The sequence below is a fragment of the Rhinatrema bivittatum genome, chromosome 2, assembly GCF_901001135.1.
Source record: "Rhinatrema bivittatum chromosome 2, aRhiBiv1.1, whole genome shotgun sequence".
Classification (NCBI taxonomy): domain Eukaryota; kingdom Metazoa; phylum Chordata; class Amphibia; order Gymnophiona; family Rhinatrematidae; genus Rhinatrema; species Rhinatrema bivittatum.
In genome coordinates, this window is record NC_042616.1 from 39,510,909 (window position 1) to 39,535,891 (window position 24,983).

The 24,983-nt window shown below is 47.7% G+C and overlaps 1 protein-coding gene across 6 annotated transcripts in view; it reads left to right on the forward strand.

The window, feature by feature from the left end:
* Positions 1-2,940: 2,940 nt before the first annotated feature.
* LOC115083861 (oocyte zinc finger protein XlCOF6-like) overlaps positions 2,941-24,983 on the forward strand; it is a 41,501-nt gene continuing 19,458 nt past the window's right edge. Inside the window, exons 1-12 of one of the 6 annotated variants that reach the window (XM_029587907.1) lie at positions 3,001-3,325; positions 3,759-3,885; positions 4,417-4,530; positions 6,858-6,971; positions 8,989-9,074; positions 9,531-9,657; positions 10,246-10,356; positions 10,514-10,627; positions 11,371-11,520; positions 17,765-17,842; positions 19,951-21,438; positions 21,523-21,800. In XM_029587907.1, coding sequence (XP_029443767.1) covers positions 3,302-3,325; positions 3,759-3,885; positions 4,417-4,530; positions 6,858-6,971; positions 8,989-9,074; positions 9,531-9,657; positions 10,246-10,356; positions 10,514-10,627; positions 11,371-11,520; positions 17,765-17,842; positions 19,951-21,438; positions 21,523-21,635 — 2,646 coding nt within the window. In that variant the 5' untranslated portion in view covers positions 3,001-3,301 and the 3' untranslated portion in view covers positions 21,636-21,800. Of the gene's footprint in view, positions 3,326-3,758; positions 3,886-4,416; positions 4,531-6,857; positions 6,972-8,988; positions 9,075-9,530; positions 9,658-10,245; positions 10,357-10,513; positions 10,628-11,370; positions 11,521-17,764; positions 17,843-19,950; positions 21,801-24,983 lie in introns of those variants that run through there. The other 5 variants (XM_029587906.1, XM_029587905.1, XM_029587904.1 and 2 more) reach the window with 5 other exon arrangements.

Below are 24,983 nucleotides of genomic sequence, written 5' to 3' on the forward strand. Positions count from 1 at the left end.
GATCTGGGATTTTATTTCCCAAACTATGAGCATTTGTGGTCATAGCCTTCCAAGTTGCATATAAACCCAAAACAACCCCACACCATTTTGGCTGCCTTTCTCTGGATCGCCTCCATCCTTTCTCTGTCCCTTTTTGAGATACAGGCTCCAGAACTGAACACAGTACTCCAGGTGAGGCCTCCGACCGTAGCTTGCCCCCAAATACGCCAAGCCTTCTCCTATTCTGATCCCGTAATGCCAACAGATCTCTCCACCAGCAGAAGCCCCCGGATCGGTACCTGAAGGCTGAACCCGAGGGGAACGTAGGCTGGTAGAGGCAAAGCTCCAATTGGGTCTGGGCCTCATCTGAATCTGCCTGCGGACGGTGGGAACCTGCAGGGCTCCTCCCAGTAGGTTGTATCTAGTCTGCCTCGGCTCAGGGTTCCATGCCTGCAACAATACTCCTCCATTTCAGAGCTTAGTATAATTCGCCTAAAAACTCCTTGTAGGGTTTTGGTTTGTTGATAGTCAATGGTTTTCAAGTGAACATAAAACTAGATGCAATAACCAATAAAAATCATTATAAACAAAAGTCAAAACATAGTGCATGTACAGTAAAATCTAAAAATGTACTTCAAACCACTGGCAGTGGCAAACTCTAGAACCATCACGTGAATGAAAATATGCAACTAGTGTTTTAGGCTTTATAATTGAAAGAAAACAAGAATTATTTACAATACAAATTAAAATATCTTTCACTGTCAGCTTGTGGTATCTCATGGCTTAGAGCCTCTGCTACATATACAGATCACTTGTTTTCTGGCCCATTGTGTTTCTGAGTCATTCTGAGCCAGGTATTAAGTCCTGCATGCAGGTTTTCCTGTACATTAGCTTGTACTGTACTATTTATTGATATTTATTGATATAGAGCTAACCTCCCTATGCTAGCTAAGATTATGGAGAAAATTGTCAACAGACAACTCTCTGAATTCCTTGACGACAACAATATCCTCACCACTAACCAATATGGATTCCGGAAGAAAAAGAGCACCGAATCTTTATTAGCCACACTAACGGACACCATTATCTTCAATCTTGAAAAAGGCCAACCTTGTCTCCTCGCGCTTCTGGATCTTTCCTCAGCATTCGACACCGTGAACCACCATAGCCTACTACAACGACTAACAGACATCGGCATCACAGGAGCAGCCTTCAACTGGTTTAAGTCCTTCCTAGAGACCAGAACATACAAAGTTAAGATAAACAACAAGGAATCTCACCCCATCCAAGCCAAGATGGGGGTACCTCAAGGATCGTCACTCTCCCCCACCCTCTTCAACATTTACCTTCTCCCACTCTGTCAGCTACTTACTAACCTCAAGCTCACCCATTTCTTATACGCAGATGACATACAAATTCTCATCCCCATCACTGAGACCATACACAAAACCATGGCCTTCTGGGAAAAATGCCTTTCATCCATCAACGATCTTCTATCCAGCCTTAACCTAATACTAAACACCAACAAAACGGAAATCCTTATAATAGCACCGGATCAAGCTGCCCCGCCAACATCCAGCAACTCTCCAGACACCTCAGGATATGCCACCGCACCTCAAGTCAGAGATCTGGGATTCATAGATAACACTACAAAAGAATGCTACTTTAAATTACAAGTGCTAAAGAAACTAAAGCCCCTTCTACTCTACAGGGATTTCCGCACAGTACTCCAAGCCATCATTCTCCCCAAATTAGATTACTGCAATTCACTCCTGCAGGGCCTTCCCGCATAGACCACCAAACCACTCCAGATGGTACTGAATGCCACTGCAAGGATCTAACGAGACAGCTCTTTCCCTGACAGATATCAGTTTGTGCTGATATCCAGTCTCAGTCCAAGTATTTCCCTCCTCATTTTCACCCTTCTTCAATCCCCTCCATCTCTTAGCCTTCTCTGTCCTCTCTCTCTCTCTCTCTCTCCTGCCCACATTCCTGGTCCTCTTCCCTCTCCTCAGTCTCTGGTTCTCCTCCCCCCTATCCATCCCCATGATCTTCTCCCTGTGCTGACACACAGGATCCCTTGCTCTCACCCAATAAAAACAAAACAAATGATACAGATGCCAGCGAGGAGAATAAAATCTGGAACTGTTTGTCAGTGTGCTTCAGATATTTCTAATTCTTGTTGCAGAATAGAAACTGATCTGCAGCAGGGAAATGAGGCTGTGCCTCAGGCCATCTCCTCCGTCTTGTCTGACCTTCCGGGATGGGGGGCCATAGCACCAACTCTGCCTGGAATGGCAAAATCCTAAATCTGTAGAGGGCAGGCAGGAAGCGGAGAGTCGTACGTAGCCCGGGCATGAGACTGGCTCTGGCCTGCAATCTGAAGGTGCCAGGGGGAAGAGAGAGAAGGGGAAATAATGTGGTGGGGATGAGCTGAGAGTGGGGAGAAGAAGGATTTCCCAAGCAGAAGATCACAGGTTCATAGATACACAAGGAATAAAGCAGTTCCCTGACTTGCTGCTCCTGTCTCCCTCTCCCCCCTCTGCAGCTGTTTCTCTCCCCGGATCCACCTTAACGAATAAAGCAGTTCCCTGACTTGCTGCTCCTGTCTCCCACTCCCCCCTCTGCAGCTGTTTCTCTTCCCTGATCCACCTTAAGGAATAAAGCAGTTCCCTGACTTGCTGCTCCTGTCTCCCTCTCCCCCTTCTGCAGCTGATTCTCTCCCCGGATCCACCTTAAGGAATAAAGCAGTTCCCTGACTTGCTGCTCCTGTCTCCCACTCCCCCCTCTGCAGCTGTTTCTCTTCCCTGATCCACCTTAAGGAATAAAGCAGTTCCCTGACTTGCTGCTCCTGTCTCCCACTCCCCCCTCTGCAGCTGTTTCTCTCCCCGGATCCACCTTAAGGAATAAAGCAGTTCCCTGACTTGCTGCTCCTGTCTCCCTCTCCCCCTTCTGCAGCTGATTCTCTCCCCGGATCCACCTTAAGGAATAAAGCAGTTCCCTGACTTGCTGCTCCTGTCTCCCTCTCCCCGCTCTGCAGCTGATTCTCTCCCCGGATCCACCTTAAGGAGTGAGCATCCCCCCTCCCTCCTGCCTGACCTCTGCCGGGGAGCTCTGCGCATGCTCCGGCTGCTGCTTTCTTTCTCTGCCTGCAGAGAGCAGGAAAGACTCCGAGTAAAAGCAGAAACTTTCTGCCTCCCCAGGACCGGAAATCCCTGCAGAGGGGGAGAGCAGGGGCTTTATCTGAGCCCCCAGGAATCAGCCCTGCCCCCTCTGAATCCCTCCCAGCACCTGTAGGACTGAGAGGGAAAAGAGGAGGGCAATGTGTGCCCTGGTGTCCGATCCGGTAAGAAATCCTTCTCTGATCTCTTGTGCATGTAAAGGAAACCTTTTCCCTGTGCAGCTCTTCCAGCCTCCCCTCCTGCCAGCACAGGGCAGAGATCTTTCCAGCCCCGGGAAGGTTTGAGCTCTGCTCACCCCGAGATCAGCAGAGATTGGCAGGGTGGGGGGGGGATGTTGGGGAGGGCACGCAGCCTCTCCCATGCACACCGTGGGTGCTCTGACATGCACTGATGCACAGACAGATGCACCTGAGATCTCCAGGGTTTCTCTGGAAACCAAGCAAACTCTACAAATTACTGGAGATTTAATAGAGCTGAGCTCTCTCCATGTCAGGGAGCTGATCTCACTGACAGAGGCCAGAGAACACAGTTTATTGCCCGCACATTATAATGAAACTGGAGGGAGAGGGGCTGAGGGGGTCCTGTTTGCTGTTCCAGGCATCGGTCACGTTCAGGGACGTCGCTGCTTATTTCTGGGAAGTGGAGTGGGACGTTCTGGGAGAATGGCAGAAGGAGCTGTACAGGAAGGTCATCAAGGAGATTCACGGCCTCCTCCTGTCCCGGGGTAAGTCTGCTTTTTCTATAATTTTGTTATTATTTTAGATTTCGCTTGTGCCTTTTCAGTGGTGGCTCAGGGTAAGTTACCTTCACGCGCTCCAAGGACTTAATCCTAGGCACAGAATGGGAGGAGAACCTCAGTAAATGCCCCCCCCCCCCACCCCGAGTTTGTCCCTGAGGCAATTAGGGGGTGGAGTGGCTTGGCCGAGGTCACAAGGAGCATCCAGGGGGGGATTTGCTTCGTTTGCTGCTTTTCCCCCTCTGGTTGTCGGGGAAGCTTGAAAGTTATCTGGGGACAAGCTGTCAGTACTCGGACACTGCCCTATTATTTTATTCAGGGATGTCCAGTGGGACGTTACCCCTGACAACGTGTCCGGCAGAGCTCAGCTCGCCCAAGTTATCCGTTGCCCTCAGCGTCGTCAAAATTGTTCAGGTTGTGAATTGCCCTGATTCTAACTCAGATCAGATGAATAAAAATATCATTAACAAATAGGGAACAGATGAAATGAGAGAGTCATTTTGCTATCTTTACTGGCAGGTCATTCAATTCTTAATCCCGATGTTGTATTGAAGATTAAGAAGGAAGATGAGAAATATTTCCCTCAGCACTGGGAGCTGGAGGGGAAAGAAACCACGAAGGACCCCAGCATCAGTAAGTAAATGTCCTGGATTTAAAGGGCTCTGCATTTTCAGATCACAGGAGATGGGGCATTAACATCAAACATTTGGAGACTTCCAATCCATTTCCTAATATAATATTATTTTATTTTTATTTATTTAAAATTTTTATATACCGGCATTCATGTTGCAAACACATCATGCCGGTTTACATATAACAGGGGTGTACAGAGAACAATTCAATAACCTATTTGTGTAGAAGGAAGCAGTTACAAATAACAAGGTAATAGAACTGGGAGGAGAGAAGAAAAGGGAGAGAATAACATTAGGTATAGGTATTTACATTAGTAATAACATTTTTACATGTGGAAGTGGTAGAATCTGGCTGAATAGAATTAATCGGTGTCCGGGAAGGCTTTTTTAAACAGCCAGGTCTTGAGTCTCTTCCTGAAGGTTGGGAGGCTGGGCTCCTGTCTGAGGTCCGGTGGGATGGAGTTCCATAGAAGGGGGCCGGCTGTTGAGAAGGCCCGATCTCTCAAGGTAATGTGTCTGGTAGTTTTGGCTGGGGGCACTTGAAGAGATCCTCTGAGTGCGACTCTTGTTGGTCTGGAGGAGTTATAAATTTGGAATGGGACTTGTAAGTCGAGTGGGGTGTGTTGATGGATGGTTTTGTATATTATGGAAAGAGATTTGTAGAGGATTCTAAAGTGAACAGGCAGCCAGTGGAGATCTTTTAGGATTGGAGATATATGGTCCCTCCTCCTGGAGTTTGTCAGTAATCTTGCCGCAGCGTTTTGTAACATCTGGAGGGGTCTAGTATAGGAGGAAGGTAGGCCCAGAAGGATAGAGTTACAGTAATGGATCTTAGAAAAAATGATGGCTTGTAGAATGGTTCTGAAGTCCTGAGTGTGGAAGAGTGGTCTAATTCTTTTCAGAACTTGGAGTTTGTGGAAACAGTCCTTGGTGGTTCTGTTGATGGAAGCTTTAAGGTTCATCCGGTTATCAATTAATACTCCTAGATCTCTCACCTGTGTAGTAGTTGGGATAGTTGGAGGATTAGAGATGGCATTGTTATCTGGGGAGATGAGAAGCAGTTCTGTTTTAGAGGAGTTTAAAACTAGGTTTAGGTTAGCCAGGAGATGTTTAATTTCGAAGAGAGAGTTTTCCCAGTGAACCAATGTTTTTGTGTAAGATTCTTTAATGGGTATCACGATCTGGATGTCGTCGGCGTAGAGGAAATGTTTGAGGTTAAGGTTGGAGAGGAGTTGGCAGATAGGTAAAAGATAAATGTTAAAGAGTGTAGGTGACAGTGAGGAGCCCTGAGGGACTCCTATGGATGCGTCCATTTGTGAAGATTCTTTGTTCTGTATCTTGACCTTGAAGCCTCTGTTGGAGAGAAAAGATTTAAACCATGAGAGAGCGGTGCCTGAGATACCTATAGAAGCCAGAATGGAAGTGAGAATGGAATGATTGACCGTATCAAAGGCGGCTGATAGGTCCAGTAGAATTAAGAGGAAGGATTGGCCTTTGTCAAGGCCCATTAATATGAAGTCAGACATGGAGATGAGGAGGGATTCTGTGTTCAGTGATTTGCGAAATCCGTATTGTGATTGGAATAGGATTTTGTTTTCTTCTATGTATTCGGAGAGTTGAGTATTGACAACTTTTTCTAGAATCTTGGCTATGAATGGGAGATTGGCGATAGGACGGAAGTTGTTGGGGTCTTTAGGATCCAAGTTGGGTTTCTTGAGTAGAGGTTTGATGGAGGCCAATTTGAGGTCGTCAGGATATAGTCCTTGGAAGAGTGAGCAGTTTATGATGTCCGACAATGTTTTAGCGATGGAGTCAGGGATGGCCAGGAGCAGTTTGGTGGGGATAGTATCCAAAGGATGGGAGGAAGGTTTCATTCTTCTTATAAGAGTTTGTATCTCTAAGATAGAGATGGGTTCAAGTGTTTCCAGACCATTGTTGTTGAGGGATGACTGTTGAAGAGACTGGTAAAGAGCAGGGTCGGTGGGATTAGAAGGCAGATGAGTTAGAAGGCTGTTGACTTTGTTGTGAAAATGAAGAGCAAGTTCTTCAGCTTTGGATTGTGCTAGGTCGTTGGGAATCTCCTGTGGGATGATTTGGGTGAGATTGGAGACATAGGCGAAGAGGGCTTTTGCGTCGAAGATTAAGTGGTGAATCTTGGATGCATAGTAGTCCCTTTTGGATTTAGAGGTAGTTGACTTGTATTGATGGAGGGTGGCTTTGTAGATGGATCGTGTATTGGTGCTTGGGGATTTGCGCCAGTCGCTCTCAGTCTGCATATTAGCAGGTCCTGGGTGGCTCCTCCTAGACTCGTTTGTTTTCTCATCCCAGGCCTTCCGATTGTAACGTCTGTGTTCTCACTGAGCGTCAAACAAGAGGCAGATCTGCCCTTCCTGGATCCTCCTGAATCAGAGACGCCTGAAGGGATTCACCCTCCTGGAACAGGCAAGTATCAGATTCCTCCCGGGCGTCTTTACTAAGATCAGGCGGTGCCAGTTAGGAATTCAGCATCGGGAGGGTAAGAGGCCGGTCCCCTCTCTCTCGCTATCTGTTTCCTTACATGGGATGGGGTTGGGCTGCCTGGGCTGGGAGTGGGGGGCCGGGATAGGGGCCGGTCAGGCAAGGCTCTCAGTCCTGCACTGTCGATGTGGATGACGGGGCTGGAGGGGGCCCCTGCATTTTACCGCTGTCTCCTCGAAGGTCGGGACCTGCCAGCCCGTGCCGTTTGTGCGGGACCCTGCGTGAATCGGCTGGGCGGCCTCTCTCAGCCTGGCAGCGGACGTTCGCGTGACCCCCAAGACCCCTGCGGTGATCCGGCTGTGCGGGCACCACTGCGTTCGGGTTCGTCTCCGTAAACCACTGGGCGGAGAGAGGGAGCTCTTTCACTGCCGTCCGGAGTTGTGAGGACTCTGACACCGTTTGCCTGTGTTTTTTTGGTCCGAATGGGGTTTTCCCTTTCGTTCCTTTTCCCGTTCTCCCCCCACCAGTTCACCGCGGCCCGTCTGTCATTCTCTTCTCCCCTCTCCGGTCTTTCCCTCTTCTCAAGTCTCTCCTTCTTTGTCCCTCCTTCCCAGCGTCTCTCCGCCCCTTCCCTCAGCTCCTGCTGTCTCTCCTCCCTTTCACGTCCTTCCTTCCATCCCTCACCCTCCCGGTGCCGCTCCTAGATGCCAACCCCCTCCCTCCCAGGCAGCAGCTTGTGCTTTCACTTCCCCTGAGCCCGGGCAGCGGGAGGGAGGTAGGGAGGGAGAGAGGTTGGAGGGAGGAGCGATTCGTACTGTCCTGGTATCTGTGCGGGTTCCCTGTCTTGGTTCCTTTTCACGGCTACAGAAGGCCCTCAGCTTCTTCCTCCGGGATTCTTACGTTTTCAGAGCTCACGAGATTCCCATCCTCTCACTGTGAGCTAAATGTCGCCCTTCTTGAGTCGGCGCGTCCAAGAGCTTTTTTTAAAAGCTGAAGAGTTCGCTGCCCGTGGAGCCGCTGCAAACGTCCCTTTTGTAGAGAAATGACTCGAGCGCGCTGCAGCGAGGAAGGTTTATGGAGGGCGAGCACCTTCCGGACTCTTGTCGGTCAGACTCTCGCTCAGGTTACGGTGCAGAAGATCAGTAGAGGATTAGACGCGCACCATAGCTTGAGTTCAAGAAAGCCTGGGAGGAGCCGAGGGGATCTCTGAGGCAGAGGAAGGGGCCTTTTAGCTGAGCAGGAGATGAGGCTGGGCAGACTGGATGGGCCAATACGCTCTGTGTCTGCCATCATGGTCTGTCTTTAGGTGTTAAACTGACTTGGAGCTCTCTCTCTCTCTCTCTCTCTCTCATTGGATGAAACAAAACAGAATATCAGTGAATACCCAGACAACTTGACCGTTTCGGCCAAGAGACAATGACGTTTGTCCCTCCTCACTTCTTTATTTTATGGGCCAGTTGCTTCCTATCAGGTCTGAGATGAGAATTGCAGGTGTAACCCTGGCCTCAGAGTTAGGAATGTGACCCCACATTAACAGCGTGGTAAGGAGCTGCCCTGCACGGTGAGGAATTAATTCCTAACCTGCGCCCTTATTTGTAAAATGAACATCTGGTGACAGCTTGCTTTACCATACAGACTGCAAGATGCGCAGAATACGTGGCCTGGGCTCCCGCCGGATCCAAGATTACGTGGTCAGAGCTCACCGGGACTTCAGAAGCTGTGCCGGCTGCCGATTGTGGCATCTCTAGAACAAACCTGCTTGTATAGCTCTGCAGACATCTCTGCTCTAGAGTCAAATGTTACTGCGCATTTACTGCCTCTTTCTCTTCTGTTTCTGCTCCGTTTATCAGGATTCTTTGTGCTGAATTTTCCAGATTAGTTATCTGTCTAGTTTCAGAGTTTCATGCGTCTTCTGCTTTTCATTCATTATTAATGCCTGGCTCCTGCTGCTTTATTCGTGTAGAATATAATAAATAAATGCATTTTCCCATGTTTGTAACAGGCAGCAGAGGTCACAGGCCTGACCCCACAGCAGGGACGCTGAAAACGGAAGAGCCTCAGGTCAGCGAGCGGCTGGAGGGAGGAGCGGTGAGCAAAATATTCCTTTGTAATAAAACGCTTCGTGCAGCTCCTCTCGGATTAACGCGTCAGGTTTTACATTGGGGGAGCTCATTAAGGGTAGAGATGGTTACCACAAGCAGGATATTCAGAGAGAGCTCTGCACCTGATTTCAGGCCCCATTTTCAGCCATTTAAAGTGGCTAAATAAAGCCTCTGACTACAGGCCCCTAAATAAGCCTCTTGATTAAGGTGCACACACTTAGGAAAGGTTTGACTTCTGTAAATGTAGGCACGTTAGGCATCTTTGAGGAGCAGAAGATCTCTACAAAATGTTATCGATCTCGGAGAATAGAGCTCTCTTCAGGATATAATGTAACTGGGGAGCCGATCTCACTGACAGAGGCCAGAGAACGCAGTTTATTGCCTGCACATTATAATGAAGCTGCAGGGAGAGGGGCTGAGGGGGTCCTGTTTGCTGTTCCAGGCATCGGTCACGTTCAGGGACGTCGCTGCTTATTTCTGGGAAGTGGAGTGGGACGTTCTGGGAGAATGGCAGAAGGAGCTGTACAGGAAGGTCATCAAGGAGATTCACGGCATCCTCATGTCACGGGGTAAGTCCGCCTTTTCTATCATCTCTCACCCATACACACACTGCAGGATGGCTGCTGCCATGGCTCACTGGTCTCTAGATAGGAAAACCCAGGTTCCTGGGATACAAAGATAACTCTTTCTCAGATGCTCCTGATAAGAAGCTGGGACTCCTCCTCTCCAGGAGGGCACAGGCTGGCAGAGAAGATTGGCACCTGCAATGCCTCCAGCTAGGAGGGTCAGGAATAGAAATGACTGCACCAGAAACTCTCCAAGGTTTAACCTTAATCAAGGGGCAGCCTGCAAGTGTCTGTACACATACACACACTCACTCACACACACACACATACACTCACACACACACTCACACATACACACTCACTCACACATACACACACACACACATACTCACTCACTCACACACACACATACACACTCACTCACACATACACACTCACTCACACACACACACACACACACACACACACACTCACTCACACATACACTCACTCACACACACTCACAGCTCCATCTCAACAGAAAAGAGATGAAAGCTCCCAGGGCTATACAAGAATAATTTAAATGTAATTTTTGCTATTTCTTATTGGCAGGTTATTCAATTCTTAATCCTGATGTATTCAAGATTAAGAAGGAAGATGAGAAATATTTCCCTCAGCACTGGGAGCTGGAGGGGAAAGAAACCATGAAGGACCCCAGCATCAGTAAGTAAATGTTCTGGATTTAAAGGGCTCTGCATTTTCAGATCACAGGAGATGGGGCATTAACATCAAACATTTGGAGACTTCCAATCCATTTCCTAATATAATATTAGCAGGTCCTGGGTGGCTCCTCCTAGACTCGTTTGTTTTCTCATCCCAGGCCTTCCGATTGTAACGTCTGTGTTCTCACTGAGCGTCAAACAAGAGGCAGATCTGCCCTTCCTGGATCCTCCTGAATCAGAGACGCCTGAAGGGATTCACCCTCCTGTGATAGGCAAGTATCACTCCCTGCCCTCGCCTTGTATTCTCCCCTCCTCTTCCCTCTGGATTTCCATACGACTGAGCTAACACACAGGCCCCTCCCTCGTTTCTTGTACCCGTTGCTCCCCACCTGCCTTTACCACCGCCCTCTGTGTCCGTCCTAAATCTGTGTAAATTTGCTGATTGGTTGCAAGCTGCTGCTGCCTCTGTCAGGAGGGGACTCCAGGCATCCACCCCCCTGTCAGTAAAGAAATATTCTCTCACGTTTCCTCTGCAGATTCCTCCGTCATCTTCATATCCTGTCCTCTTCTCCAGGAGTCTCCTTTCCACCTTCCCTCACCCTCCTGTCTAAGAATTCCTTGGCTTTGGTGCCTTCTAGTGACATCTCCCGCCCTGCCTCGTATAATTATAATGAAGCGGAGGAGCCAGGGAGAGTCAGATTTCTGAAATCTGGCAGCTGGATGAAAAAACATCTGGTTTTATCAAAAATACTCTTTGAGGTAGAAATGTTCAGCATGTTTTTGCAATAGCAGTAACCACAGCAGATTATTTTATAGATCCTGAGGAATGAAGTCACCCACCTCGGTGTTAAAATGATCAGGATTCTCTTTGAAGGGATTTCTGATGATGATCAGCCCAGCAGCACCCTCCTTTCTTAGCGCTGCACTGGTGGCATAATCCTGAGCTCACTTGCACTGATAATACAGGCTCTGGGGTAACGTTTCTACATATTGTAACCATCTTTTCCCATAACAGGCTCCCCCAGTGTCACCCCTGACATTTTAATCCGATTTAAGCAAGAAGGACGTGGGACTGAGCCCCCGAGATCTGAGGACAGAGGGAACCTGAGCATCCCAGGCGCCTGTGAGGAGCTGCATGAAGCAGGCGATGCAGCTTGGATTAAAGGTACTGCTGGGCCGATCCAAACATTGCTGAGACACGAGGCCTCCTCTGGGCCAGACACAGCGAGGAGGAGGCGTTAAATCATGTCCCTGACCTCTGACCTTTCTTGTGTGGAGGGCTCCCAGTGGCAGCAGGAAACCCCCCTCCTGGGAACAGTAAGAGGGAGGAAGGCAGGGGGAGCAGCAGGAGGGAGGGGGGATTGCACAGGAAACGGTTTCCATCCTCGTGGGATTGTGGGACCCCAGCAGGAGAATTATGAAAGGAGTTCCCTGTACGTACCAGGATCAGTCCAGACTGCTGGGTTATGCCTCCCCTCCAGCAGATGGAGTCAGAGAGAAAACTGAAAGCACCGCCTAGATATACTGGTGCGCCACCTGCCATCCTTCAGTATTTCCTCTGACTCCAGCAGATTGAGAGGCATAACCTGCAGTCCTGTCTAGATCCTGACAAAAAGTCTTTCAGGTGTCATTTATTAATTTATTCAGTTATACTGTCTAGATCAATTAGTTATTTCTCTAATTAGTTTGAAAAAAAAAAAAAAGATATTAATAAGGGACTGTTTTGTTTTGTTATTCTTTCCCTGTTTCAGCGCAGCGTGTTCTTCTGTAGCATACAGGCAGGCTGTGAGAGCGTTGCTCTCTTTTCATTTCCCGGTTATTGTGTCCCTTTGGTCGGGGGGAAAGTCTACCGGTGGTCCGGTCACCCTCCCCCATCTCTTTCTAGTTGATTCCAGGTTTCTTACCTGAAGAGGGCCTCTTTTTTCTTGGTAAAAAAAAATATATATATGTATATATATATTTATTTTACATTTAGTGTGAGGACCCGTAAGTCCTGTTGGGGACAGGCTGAGGTCAGTTATAGCCCTAGCCTGCCGCGCGGACCAGGGACTCCGGAGGGGGTGAGGTTTCTTCACCCGGCGATTTTCTTATTGCTACTGTTTTGGCGCGAATTGCCTGCTCCCGGCCAGCTACTTACTTTTACAGCCTCAGGATGCCCCGATCTTCGGCCTGCACGGCCTGTGGCAGGGCGGGGGCGCGACTCTCCAGGGAGGGTCTCTGCTCCCATTGCATTCCCGGGGGCGAGGGACCCTCCCGGGGGCCGAGCGCAGCCCGTAGCTCAGTTTTTCGCTCCTCCTCGGAGCGTGTGGGGAGCCTGGCAGCCGCGCGGTCTTCAGCCCCGCCCCCCACTGTTAGGGAGCCGGCGGCCATTTTGACCACGCGGCAGCCTGCTGATTCGGCATCGGAGGAGGAGGATTTTTCTCATAACTCTCCTCCTGCCTTGAGCCCGTGCAGCGGATCGGAGGTGGAGGCCCCCCGGCCCCCTCCCCCTCGGGACCACCCCGCGGGGGGCTCCAAAAGGAAAGTACCTTTTTCTTCAAAATTTGTTCTACTAATGCATCAAGCGTTTTTGGACGCGGAGGCAGGTTCGGAGCCGGATGAACCCCCCCCTAAGGTCCCCAGAGTTTCTCCAGAGCAGGGCCGATCAGGGTCTCGGGGCAAAACGGGTGGTTCGGATGCAGCCAGAATTTATTCCCTGGGGGGAAAGGGGGATCCCGGGATCCGGATCTCACCCAGGGATCTCCGGATGGCGCAGGGTCTCCGGATGGCACAGGGACAGAGGTCTCTGATGCTCTGGGAGCGCTCGAGGGCGATGACCCCCAGATTCTGCGCCTGTTTGGCAAAGACGAACTTAACTTTTTGATCCTTCATGTTTTGAAGGAGTTAGAGATCCCAGCGCCGCAGCAGGACACTGACACTTCCACAGGGGACATAGCTATGGCAGGTCTACGGGCCCCCCGCAGACTTTTCCCTTACATGCCAAGGTTTTACAGCTCGTATCCAAAGAGTGGGAGGTGCCAGAGGCATCCCTGAGAGTCAGCAGGGCAATGAATAAGTTGTATCCCCTGCCTGCAGATTCTTTGGATATCTTTAAGGTCCCTTCCGTGGATTCTGCAGTGACGGCTGTGGTTAAGCACACTACCATACCCGTTACGGGAGGGGTGGCTTTGAACGATCTCCAAGACCGTAAGTTGGAGGTGCTCTTAAAGCGCATATTTGAGATAGCGGCCTTGGGGGTCCGAGCAGCGGCATGTAGCAGTATGGTTCAGCGCGCTACTCTCCGCTGGGTACAACAATTGCTTACCACGCAGGAGCTCCCACCGGCCGAGGCTGAGCAGGCTAACTGTGTGGAGGCAGCGGTTGCTTACACAGCGGATGCTTTGTATGATTTGTTGAGAACTTCGGCCCGCACTATGTCATCGGCGGTCGCCGCTCGGCGGTTGCTCTGGCTTAGACGGTGGTCGGCGGATGCCTCGTCTAAGTTGCGCCTCGCCTCTTTTCCCTTCAAGGGAAAGTTGCTGTTTGGGGAGGAGCTGGATCAGCTCATTAAGGACTTGGGAGACAACAAAGTGTATAAGTTGCCGGAGGACAAGCCCCGTTCATTTCGTTCTTTTGGGAATGCACGGTCCCGTTTTCGGGGCCAACGCCGGTTTCGTATGGGAAGGGGGGCTCCTTTCCCACAGAAACAGCAGGGTCCCAGGTCGCAGCCTTGGTCTCCGTCCTTTCGAGGTAGGCGTCCACAGCGTCCGGGATTCTCGCAGAACTCGTCCGCCGGCAATGAAGGTGCGCAGGCCCATTCCTCCCTCCCCCGCATCGGAGGTCGGTTGTCCCTGTTTTGGGAGGAATGGGTCAAGGTCACGTCGGATCAGTGGGTCCTCGACGTCGTTCGTTACGGTTACGAGTTGGACTTTGCTCGGCCCCTCCGGGATCTTTTTATGGTCTCTCCCTGCGGTCCTCAGGAGAAGAGGCAGGTTATCGCCCACACCGTGCACAGGTTGCGGTCTCTGGGAGCAATATTGCCGGTTCCTCTGGAGGAGACCAGAACCGGCAGGTATTCCATTTACTTCGTGGTCCCAAAGAAGGAAGGTACGTTTCGCCCAATTTTGGATTTGAAAAGAGTGAACAAGGCCTTGCGTGTTCCCCGGTTTCAGATGGAGACGCTAAGGTCTGTTATTGCGGCCGTCCACAAGGGAGAATTTTTGGCTTCTTTGGATCTGGCCGAGGCGTATCTTCATATCGGGATCAGAGAACATCACCAGAGGTACCTCAGATTCACGGTTTTGGGGGAGCACTTCCAGTTTTGCGCCCTTCCGTTCGGGCTGGCCACGGCCCCGAGGGTGTTTACCAAGGTTCTAGTCGTGGTCGCCGCTTATCTGCGGCGCCAAGGAATTCTGGTGCATCCCTATTTGGACGATTGGCTCATCCGGGCGAAGTCAGAGGCGGAGTGCCGACGAGCAGTCCAGTCGGTAGTACAACAACTTCAGTCATTAGGTTGGGCAGTCAACTTCGCGAAGAGCCAGTTGGTCCCGAGTCAACAACTGGAATTTTTGGGGGCGCGTTTCGATACCTTGGAGGGCAAGGTATTCCTCACTCAGCAGCGACTAGAGAACCTGATGGTTCAGGTGCAGACCTTGCTCACTCTCCAGTTACCTACGGCCTGGGATTATTTACAAGTCATTGGACATATGGTTTCTACTCTGGAAATGGTGCCGTGGGCCTTTGCGCATATGCGTCCTTTACAGCGCGCTCTCCTCTCACGCTGGGACCAGAAATCAGAGGATTACGGCGTCCAATTACCGCTGTTGGAGCCGGCTCGTTCCAGTTTGGCTTGGTGGTTAATCCTGGACAATTTATTGCAGGGAGTCGACCTAGAGCCGCCCCTGTGGATCGTGGTGACGACAGATGCCAGTCTGACCGGCTGGGGAGCGGTCTGTCAGTTACGAGCTGTACAAGGAACATGGACCCCTCTTCAAGCCACTTGGTCCATCAACCGTCTGGAGACCAGAGCAGTACGTCTTGCCTTGCGCCGCCTGCTTCCGTTGGTACAGGGTCGGGCGGTGCGAGTTCTATCAGACAACGCAACCACAGTAGCGTATATCAACCGTCAAGGCAGCACAAGAAGTCGGCCGGTTGCGGACGAGGCGTCGCTGTTAATGTCCTGGGCAGAACGTCATCTATCCCGCATAGCGGCCACCCACATAGCGGGCGTCGACAACATACAAGCGGATTATCTAAGTCGTCAATACTTGGATCCCGGAGAGTGGGAGCTCTCGGCCTAGGCGATGGGCCTCATCACTCGTCGATGGGGAATACCGCATCTGGACCTGATTGCGACTCGACAGAATGCGCAGGCAGCGCGTTTCTTCAGTCGACGGCGAGAACACGGCTCGGAGGGGGTGGATGCTCTGGTGCTTCCATGGCCTCGTCACATCCTCTTCTATGTGTTTCCCCGTGGCCTCTAATCGGAAAGGTGTTAAGACGCATAGAGTCCCATCGCGGGCCAGTGATTCTAGTGGCCCCGGAGTGGCCAAGAAGACCGTGGTTCGCGGATCTCGTCAATCTGGCGCAGGACGGTCCTCTGCGGTTGGGTCATCTTCAGAACCTGCTTCGGCAGGGACATGTATTTTTCGATCGGGCGGACCGCTTCTGTCTGGCGGCTTGGCTTATGAAAGGAGGCAGTTAAGGAGGAAGGGATATTCAGAACCTGTCATTTCCACTGTCCTGCGGGCGCGCAGGCCCTCCACCACGCTCGCCTACGCCAGAGTATGGAAGGTGTTTGACTCCTGGTGCGCTGCATCTAAAATTCCGCCACGCCGGGCCTCAGTGGGAGATATCCTTACGTTCTTGCAAGCGGGCTTGAAGAAGGGGTTGGCTTACAGCTCTCTGAGGGTTCAGGTGTCGGCTCTGGGGTGTTTGAGGGGCAAAGTGGACGGGTCCTCTCTCGCAGGTCACCCGGATATAGCTCGATTTTTGCGTGGCGTTCGGAACTTGCGCCCCCCATTTAGACCCCCTTGTCCTTCTTGGAATTTGAATTTGGTGCTCAAAGGTCTTATCAAGGCCCCCTTTGAACCTATCAGGCAGGCCTAGCTAAAGGATCTCACGCTCAAAACCGTGTTCCTAGTGGCTATTGCGTCGGCCCGTCGGGTGTCGGAGTTACAGGCACTTTCGTGCAGGGAACCGTTCTTACGTATTTCGGATGCTGGCGTGTCTCTGCGTACGGTTCCTTCGTTTTTGCCGAAGGTGGTCTCGGCTTTTCATGTCAATCAGACAATGGAATTGCCTTCCTTCTCGGTGTCGGAACTGAAGTCTTCGCGCGGTTCCGATTTGAAGCGTTTGGATGTGCGGCGTATGCTCCTGAGATATTTGGAGGTCACTAATGCGTTCAGAAGGTCGGATCACTTGTTTGTCCTGTGGCAGGGGCCCAAAAAGGGTCTACAGGCATCAAAAACAACTATTGCGCGTTGGTTGAAGAGTTCGATCGCTTCCACGTACATTGGCTGTGGTAAGTCTGTTCCTGAGGGGCTCAAGGCGCATTCTCTGCGGGCTCAGGCGACTTCCTGGGCAGAAAGTCGTTTGGTTTCTAGCCAGGAGATTTGCCGTGCAGCAACGTGGAAGTCCTTGCATAGCTTCGCTCGTCATTATCGGCTTGATGTTAGAGGAGCATCAGCCGATTCCTTTGGCAGCAGTGTCATTCGAGCGGGACTCTCTGGGTCCCACCCCAATTGAGGCGGCTTGGGTACATCCCAGCAGTCTGGACTGATCCTGGTACGTACAGGGAAAGGAAAATTATGTTCTTAGCTGATAATTTTCGTTCCTGTAGTACCAAGGATCAGTCCAGACGCCCGCCCGTTATTGTCTATCCAGTGAGTCCGCTCCACTAGCCAGTTCTTTTTCAATATTTCAGCATGGTAGGTGCCTATCCCTTTTCTTTGACTTTAGAGGGTGGTGCCCTTTTTGAAGTTCTGTTAATGTTCGCCAGTTTTTTGGCACGTGAGAGTTTAACTATTTGATCTAGACAGTTGCCATGGTTTTATTCGTGGCTAAGTTGGCGGAGGATTGTTTTGGCTTTCTTCTGCTTTGTTATACTTTATACTGAAGGATGGCAGGTGGCACACCAGTATATCTAGGGGGTGCTTTCAGTTTTCTCTCTGACTCCATCTGCTGGAGGGGAGGCATAACCCAGCAGTCTGGACTGATCCTTGGTACTACAGGAACGAAAATTATCAGGTAAGAACATAATTTTCCTTTACGCGTGCAAATGTAACAGACCGTCCTAGCAATTTTCAAAAGCCATTTACCCACGTAAGTGCACTTAATGCTGAGAAAACTGATTGGCAGTTCAGGTTTTGCCTTTCTTAGGTCAATATCCCAGACTGTTTAAAAGCTGAAGGCACAATCTCATTCTCTAGCAGGCAGCCGAGGTCCCAGTCCTGACCCTACAGCAGAGATCCTGAGAATGGGCGGGGAGGAGACGGAGACCAAGAGCGGTGAGCAAAATATTCCTTCCTAACACAACACTTTAAAGCTTTCGATGCGCTCCCGCATAGGAGACTCGTGAACAAAATGAGAAGCTTGGGAGTGAGCGCCAAGGTGGTGACGTGGATTACAAACCGGTTGTGGGACAGGAGGCAGTGGGTGATGGTAAATGGAAGCTGCTCTGATGAGAGAGCGGTGTTAAGGGGCCTGCCCCAGGGATGGGTTGTGGGACAGATTCTGTTCAGTATCTTTGTGAGCGACATTGCGGACAAGAGAGAAGGTAAGGTCTGTCTGGTGATGTGAAGGCGGCGAGGCAATGTGACGAGGCGATAGGTAAAGCCAGAGGGCTGCTGGGCTGCCCAGAGAGAGGAATAACCAGTAAGAAAAAGGAGGTGATAGTCCCCTTGTACAGGGCCTTGGTGAGGCCTCACCTGGAGTACTGTGCTCAGTTCTGGAGCCCGTCTGTATGAGAAGACCTATGAGGAGAGGCTGAGGGACCTAAATATGTATAAACCTGGAGGAGCAGGGGGATAGGATACAGAGCTTCAGATACCTGAGAGGTTTTAACGATGCACAATCAACGACAAACCTTTCACTTTGGAAAGAAATCAGTAGAACTAGGGGTCAGGTAGTGAATCTCCAGGGAGGACGACTCAGAGCCAACGTCAGGAAATATTTCTTCATGGAGAGGATGGTGGTGCCTGGAAGGCCCTTCCGGAGGAGGTGGTGAAGACAGAAACAGTGAAAGATGTCAGAGGGGCAAGGGATAAGCACTGCGGGTCCCTAAAGGCTCGAGGATGGAAGTGAGGAAAAGAGCGCATGGGGGTAACTGGGGGTAACTTGCTGGTGCGGCAGTTGCGACCCTTAACAATTAAGCCTTGACACTGTTAATGCAGCTCCATCCTTGCTCTCTGCTTCAACGGCACTGGTTAAAGGAAATTCGATTCAAACAGCATCCGAGGGCCCTGACATTTACAGTCTGGGAAACTGATAAGCATGGGGGTAACCTGCACGGTGCGGCAGATACTGGCGTAAGCTTGCTGGGCAGACTGGGTGGAGCATTTGGTCCTTTTCTGCCATCATTTCTCTCTTTCTTCCTGGGTGCTGTGGAGTATTTCTCACTGACCTAAGTAAAAAGGGGAAGAAAGATTCAATCACAAATCTTACACAAATTATTGCAGTTTTTACGACCATCACAATAGGCTCTGCCAGTCAATAGACCTTCATCTGCCTTATATTTAAGCAGTGGTCTCTTTGTAACTTCCTCTACTTGCAATAAGTTAAAAATTGGCACCGAGAGTTTAAAATGCCGGCAGAGCCAATGCAGCTGAATGTAAGGAGGAATGAGGCCGTGGATCACCGCTTATGAGATTTCCTGTGGGATTTCCCCCCATGCAGACTCCGCTTTGAAACACAGCCTGTGTCTGGATTTTTTTGTGATATTTAAGAAGAAAAGAGAGAAGCAGATGTGTCTTATTTGCATTTTATGATCAAAATATAAAAATTTTGCATTGTCACTGCGACCACTGATTAAATATAAGGCAGATGAAGGTCTATTGACTGGCAGAGCCTATTGTGATGGTCGCTAAAAACTGCAGTAAATTGTGTAAGATTTGTGATTGAATCTTTCTTCACCTTTTTAGTTTGGTCATTCAATGGGAATTGACATTCAGTCTTTGGCTTATGAGAATTTCAAACGTTCCACATAGAAGGTGAATTTTAATGCTGGCTCTCAGTTAAATTCTCATTACTAAGTCATTAGAGTTCACTTGCTTTAAGCTGACAGGTCTGAGGTTCAGGGCCCGGGTTCAGAATGAATCCCAGGTCTCCTGCAAGGCGTGGCAGAGTTTTTGGTGAGTGAAGGGAAACAGAACAGAGACTGGAGGTGAGGATGAGAGGCACAGAACCAGCAGGATGAGGTCAGACGTGGTCTGTTCCCCTCTGTTCATTGCTATTGCCCACCTGTACCTGTCTACAAGCAGCACCAGGCTCTATTATATATGATAGGGATCCATAGTCACCCTAATGCCATTCAGTGATTAGATGAAGCTATCTTCCTATATACGTCTCCCTCCATTGTTATAAATGTAGTAATCATACTCTCGCTTTTATGCACCAGAAGATGGATTCAGGAATAATAATGAGATGCAGAGAATGTGTGATGGGCAGCAGACGGAAGAATGGAAAGAGAGAGACCACTCCAGAGACAGCCCAGGACCTTCAGCTAAGTATCCAGGAGGTATCAGTAGAGTAACATCACCTAGGGGGAAAGAAGAAGTCCAGAAAGGAGAGAGTCCATATGCATGTTCTGAACGAGGAAGAAATTTCAACCTCTGCCCCAGTCTTGTAGAAACTCAGAGACTCAGTGAAGGAGAGACTCCATTTCAAAGTGCTGACACTTCAGAAAACTTCACCACAAACTTACAATCTGTTGAACAGCAAGAAATTATTGAATGTGGGAACAAGTTTCCTGAAAGGACAAGTCACACATCTATCCAACAATATCAGAAAAAGGAAAAAACAACATTTACAGGTTCTGAAGAAGAGATAAGGACCCCTACGAATACAAAACTTACAGCACATGGAAAAGATCACCTAAAAAAGAAACCATTAAAATGCACTCAGTGTGAACAATGCTTTTTCTTCCAAGCTGAGATAGAAGGACATGTAAGAATTCACTCTGGAGAAAGACCATTTCAGTGCCCTGAATGTGAGGAGAGGTTTACTGAGAAATCAAACCTGAGAGAACAGAAACAAATTCACAGACAAGACCAACCTTTTAAGTGTTCTCAATGTGAAAAATGTTTCAGATATAGATCCTGGCTTAAAGTTCATCAGAGAAGTCATAAGGGAGAGAAGTCATTTATATGGTCTGAATTGGATAAAGATTTATGTCAGAAATTTAGTTTAGGAAAACACACAAATATTCACACAGGTACCAAACCATTTAAATGTTCTGAATGTGATCAATGTTTCGCTAGAAAATCCCATCTTAAAAACCACAAAACCATCCATACAGGCAAGAAACCATTTAAATGTTCTGAATGTGATAAATGTTTCTCACGAATGTCAGCTCTTAAAAGACATGAAACCATCCATACCGGTGAGAAACCATTTAAATGTTCTGAATGTGATAAATGTTTCACGCAAGTGTCCAATCTTATAACCCACAGAACCATCCATACAGCTGAGAAACCATTTAAATGTTCTGAATGTGATAAATGTTTTGCGCAAATCTCTGGTCTTAAATACCACAAAACCCACCATACAGGTGAGAAACCATTTAAATGTTCTGAATGTCATAAATGTTTCACTCAATTGACCACTCTTAAAAACCACAAAACCGTCCATGCAGGTGAAAAACCATTTAAATGTTCTGAATGTGATAAATGTTTTGCTCAAATCTCCGGTCTTAAATACCACAAAACCCACCATACAGGTGAGAAACCATTTAAATGTTCTGAATGTGATAAATGTTTCAGTCAATTGACCGGTCTTAAAAACAACAAAACCTACCATACAGGTGAGAAACCATTTAAATGTTCTGAATGTGATAAATGTTTTGCTCAATTCTCCGGTCTTAAATACCACAAAACCCACCATACAGGTGAGAAACCATTTAAATGTTCTGAATGTGATAAATGTTTCTCACGAATGTCGGATCTTAAAAGACATGAAACCATCCATACAGGTGAGAAACCATTTAAATGTTCTGAATGTGATAAATGTTTCTCACGAATGTCGGATCTTAAAAGACATGAAACCATCCATACAGGTGAGAAACCATTTAAATGTTCTGAATGAGATGCTTCACTCAAATATCCCATCTTAAGTACCACAAAACCATCCAAACAATTGAGAAACCATTTAAATGTTTTGACTGTGGTATCTGTTTCTCTCAAATACTTAACCTTAATAAACACAAAAGAGTCCATAACCATTGCGAAATGGTTTAAATGTTCTGTTTTTGGTAAATGTTGCAGACATATATCTGCTCTAAGAAGCACAAAAGAATCCATATTAGTCTGATTCAGAGCAATTTCCAAACACTTCCTGATATGTTACCTGTGAAAATTACACATGATGACCTTCAGAAGGAGGCTCTCTTTGGCACATTGCTAGTACTAACAAGGGTATTATTCGTAAATTTGAGATACAGATCATTTCTAACCTAACCTGGCTACGAATTATGTTGATTCCTGTCGAGGTCATTGCAAAATAAACTGATTTAGAGAAACTGCCCCATACAACAGCAAGAAACGAGTCATGTGAAACAGAGACCATATAAATGCTCTGAATGTGACAATATACATAGTCACACAGTAAGGACGGTAGAAATGGACCAAATGGTCCATCCCGTCTGCCCAGCAAGCTTCTTATGGTAATATTTGCTGTGCCATGCAGCTTAGCCCCCAGTTTCTTTTAAGGGTAGTAACTGCCGCTCCCTGCAGTTATCCCCAAGCCTTAGGATAACCCATAAAGAATGTAGTGCTAGCACCATTTTTACGGGGTGATGAACCTTCTTGAAAAATCAGACAGTGCTGCCTGATCTGCTTTGCTTATGGACTTGTCCTGTATTTTTTCCCTTATGTCTGTGCATCAGTACTGCAGACTGTAAAATTCAGGGATCATGTTGATTGTCTCTGAATCCAATTCCTCTTTCCTGCCAATCCCCCCTCACTATCAAAGCAGAGAGCGATTGTTGCAGTTGTGTTAAAAGCAGGGAGACTTATTGGTTAAGGGTAGTAATCCCCATGCTTTCTGTTAAGGGTAGCAACCGATCTTTAAAACCTTTCAGGTATCTGTAGATCTGTATCCTATCTCCCCTGCACCTCCTCTCTTCCAGGCTATACATATTCAGATCCTTCAGCCTCTTCTCAAAGGTGTTATACTGATCCTGTCACGTGGAAGCTAATATATACCCCAATCAATATCCCCTGGGATCCCTACATTCAAAATCAAGTCCCTCATTTCCTGTTAAAAAGCGAATGCTCCTGCCTACAAATTCAGCTCAAAAAACAAAATAATAAAGATTTGGCAAAAGAAAAAGAACTCTGTGAATGTTCTCAAGCAACCATCATACTTGGCCACAGTGAGCTGTGTGGCTTATATATTTATTTATTTATTTAACATTTTTTCTATACCGAACTTCATGACAAGCTTCATATCAGGCCGGTTTACATCAAACTTGGGGGTTAACTTAACAAGAAACCATATAACAAGAAGGCCGAAGCGCAGATACAAATAACAGGGGGAAAGAACTTGGAGGCTAGAGTAGCCAGGAAATATGCTGCTCCACTTCAGGATTATATATACCATTTTGTCAAACGTGGAACCAGATAAGTGCTCACACAGTAGTTGCTTCGCGCACAGTGTTAGCATTACTGACTTCTCAGCAACCTATGATTAGTCAAGCCCAGTAGCTTACGAGCTTGCATATATAAGCCACACAGCTCACTGTGGCCAAGTATGATGGTTGCTTGAGAACATTCACAGAGTTCTTTTTCTTTTGCCAAATCTTTATTATTTTTTTTTTGTGTATTTTTGGCTATCATTGAGTTCTATTACATTACAAATTCAGCTCAGCATAAAGAAAAGCAATCAGGAAGATCTCAGGGAACAGGACTGCAGTCAGACTACTCTGTCCTTGATATTGCACCCGGGCACATAAAAATGACTAGTCCCCAGATAATGCAATTTCTTAACGAGACGCTGCCGAAAGGTATTACCTTTACCTTCCCAACACGTTATCTCTCTGGGAAACTTGGCCAATGTCCCAGAAAGCAGGGGAATTTCAAGGTTTATGTTAGCCACTAAATGCTGTGATCTTTTTATTGATTGAAGGCCAATGCTTCATGCTAGGTGAATTAAAATATAGCTCATTTACCTCCAATCTAGCTAAGCAGGTAGAACAGATGTTATAAGGCATTAGATATAAATATATGATATCAGGTAGACTTTTATGTGTCTCTGTCTATACTTTGTTTTTACATTCCTAAGAAATAGACATTATGTGCTCTTTATCTGTGCATCTGTTTTTTAAATTCTTTGATGTTATGTGCACTGTTTTCCAAATACCTGAATTTATTTTATAATTCCTTTTTTGTAAACAAAAGGTATAAATATGTTGTGAATTATAACCTGCATCGTCAGCTAGCAGTCCTCCGAGAACCCAGCTTCCAACCTATAGGTGAGATAAGCCTTTCCTAAGATAAGACTCCTTAAGAAATTGCACTTATGGAACACACTACTCCCCCGACTTAAGATCACTTGCAAACACAAAAGATTTCAAAAAAAGCTCTTAAACAATCTTTTCACTCTAGGCTTCCCAGATTTATCTGTATCCTGACAATCCTCTTCCTTTGTTTATTTTTTCTCTCAGTCCATGATTTTATGTTACGTTTTCTGTTATAGTTTAATAGTTATCTTAAGTTTATCATTGTTTTTAGATTTTAAGTTATTTTCAGACTAAACTATGTTTTATTTGTAACTCGCCCCCTCCCCCCCTGAAAATTGGAGGGCACGGGAAAGAAATGCTTTTAAGTAAATAAAATTGCCTCATATATAATAAACAAGCATATATTTGTGCTGATCACTTTCTTTGTCTGATTTACTGAGTTGCTCTGTCTTAATAAATGATTATCTTTCTCACCCTAATACGTTATCTCTAAAGAGTAATGATGTGTTACACTTATTTGACATGGGGTGCTGGGGAGAGAGAGTGAACTATAAGGGAACTCCTTATTAAAGATTTTCTCACCCAGTACTACCAGACAGAATATTTAATTTTATTTATTTATTTGCAGTTTTTATATACCGACATTTGTTTGGTAACCTCACATTGGTTTACAGTCAACAAAAAGTTGCAGCAGTGCTAAACAACAGGGGATTAGCACCAGTGCATTACAAATAATAAATTAACCAAGTAAAGGGGGGGAGGGAAAGGGTGCAAAAAGATACAATAAGGGGTAGATTTTATAAATTTACGCGTATGCGTACTTTTGTTCGTGCACCAGGTGCGAACAAAAGTACGCTGGATACATAGCCGCGCGTATCTTATAAAATCCGGGGTCGGCGCACGCTGCCTGTTCCCTCCGAGGCCGCTCCAAAATTGGAGCGGCCTCGCAGGGAACTTTCCTTCCGCCTCCCCTA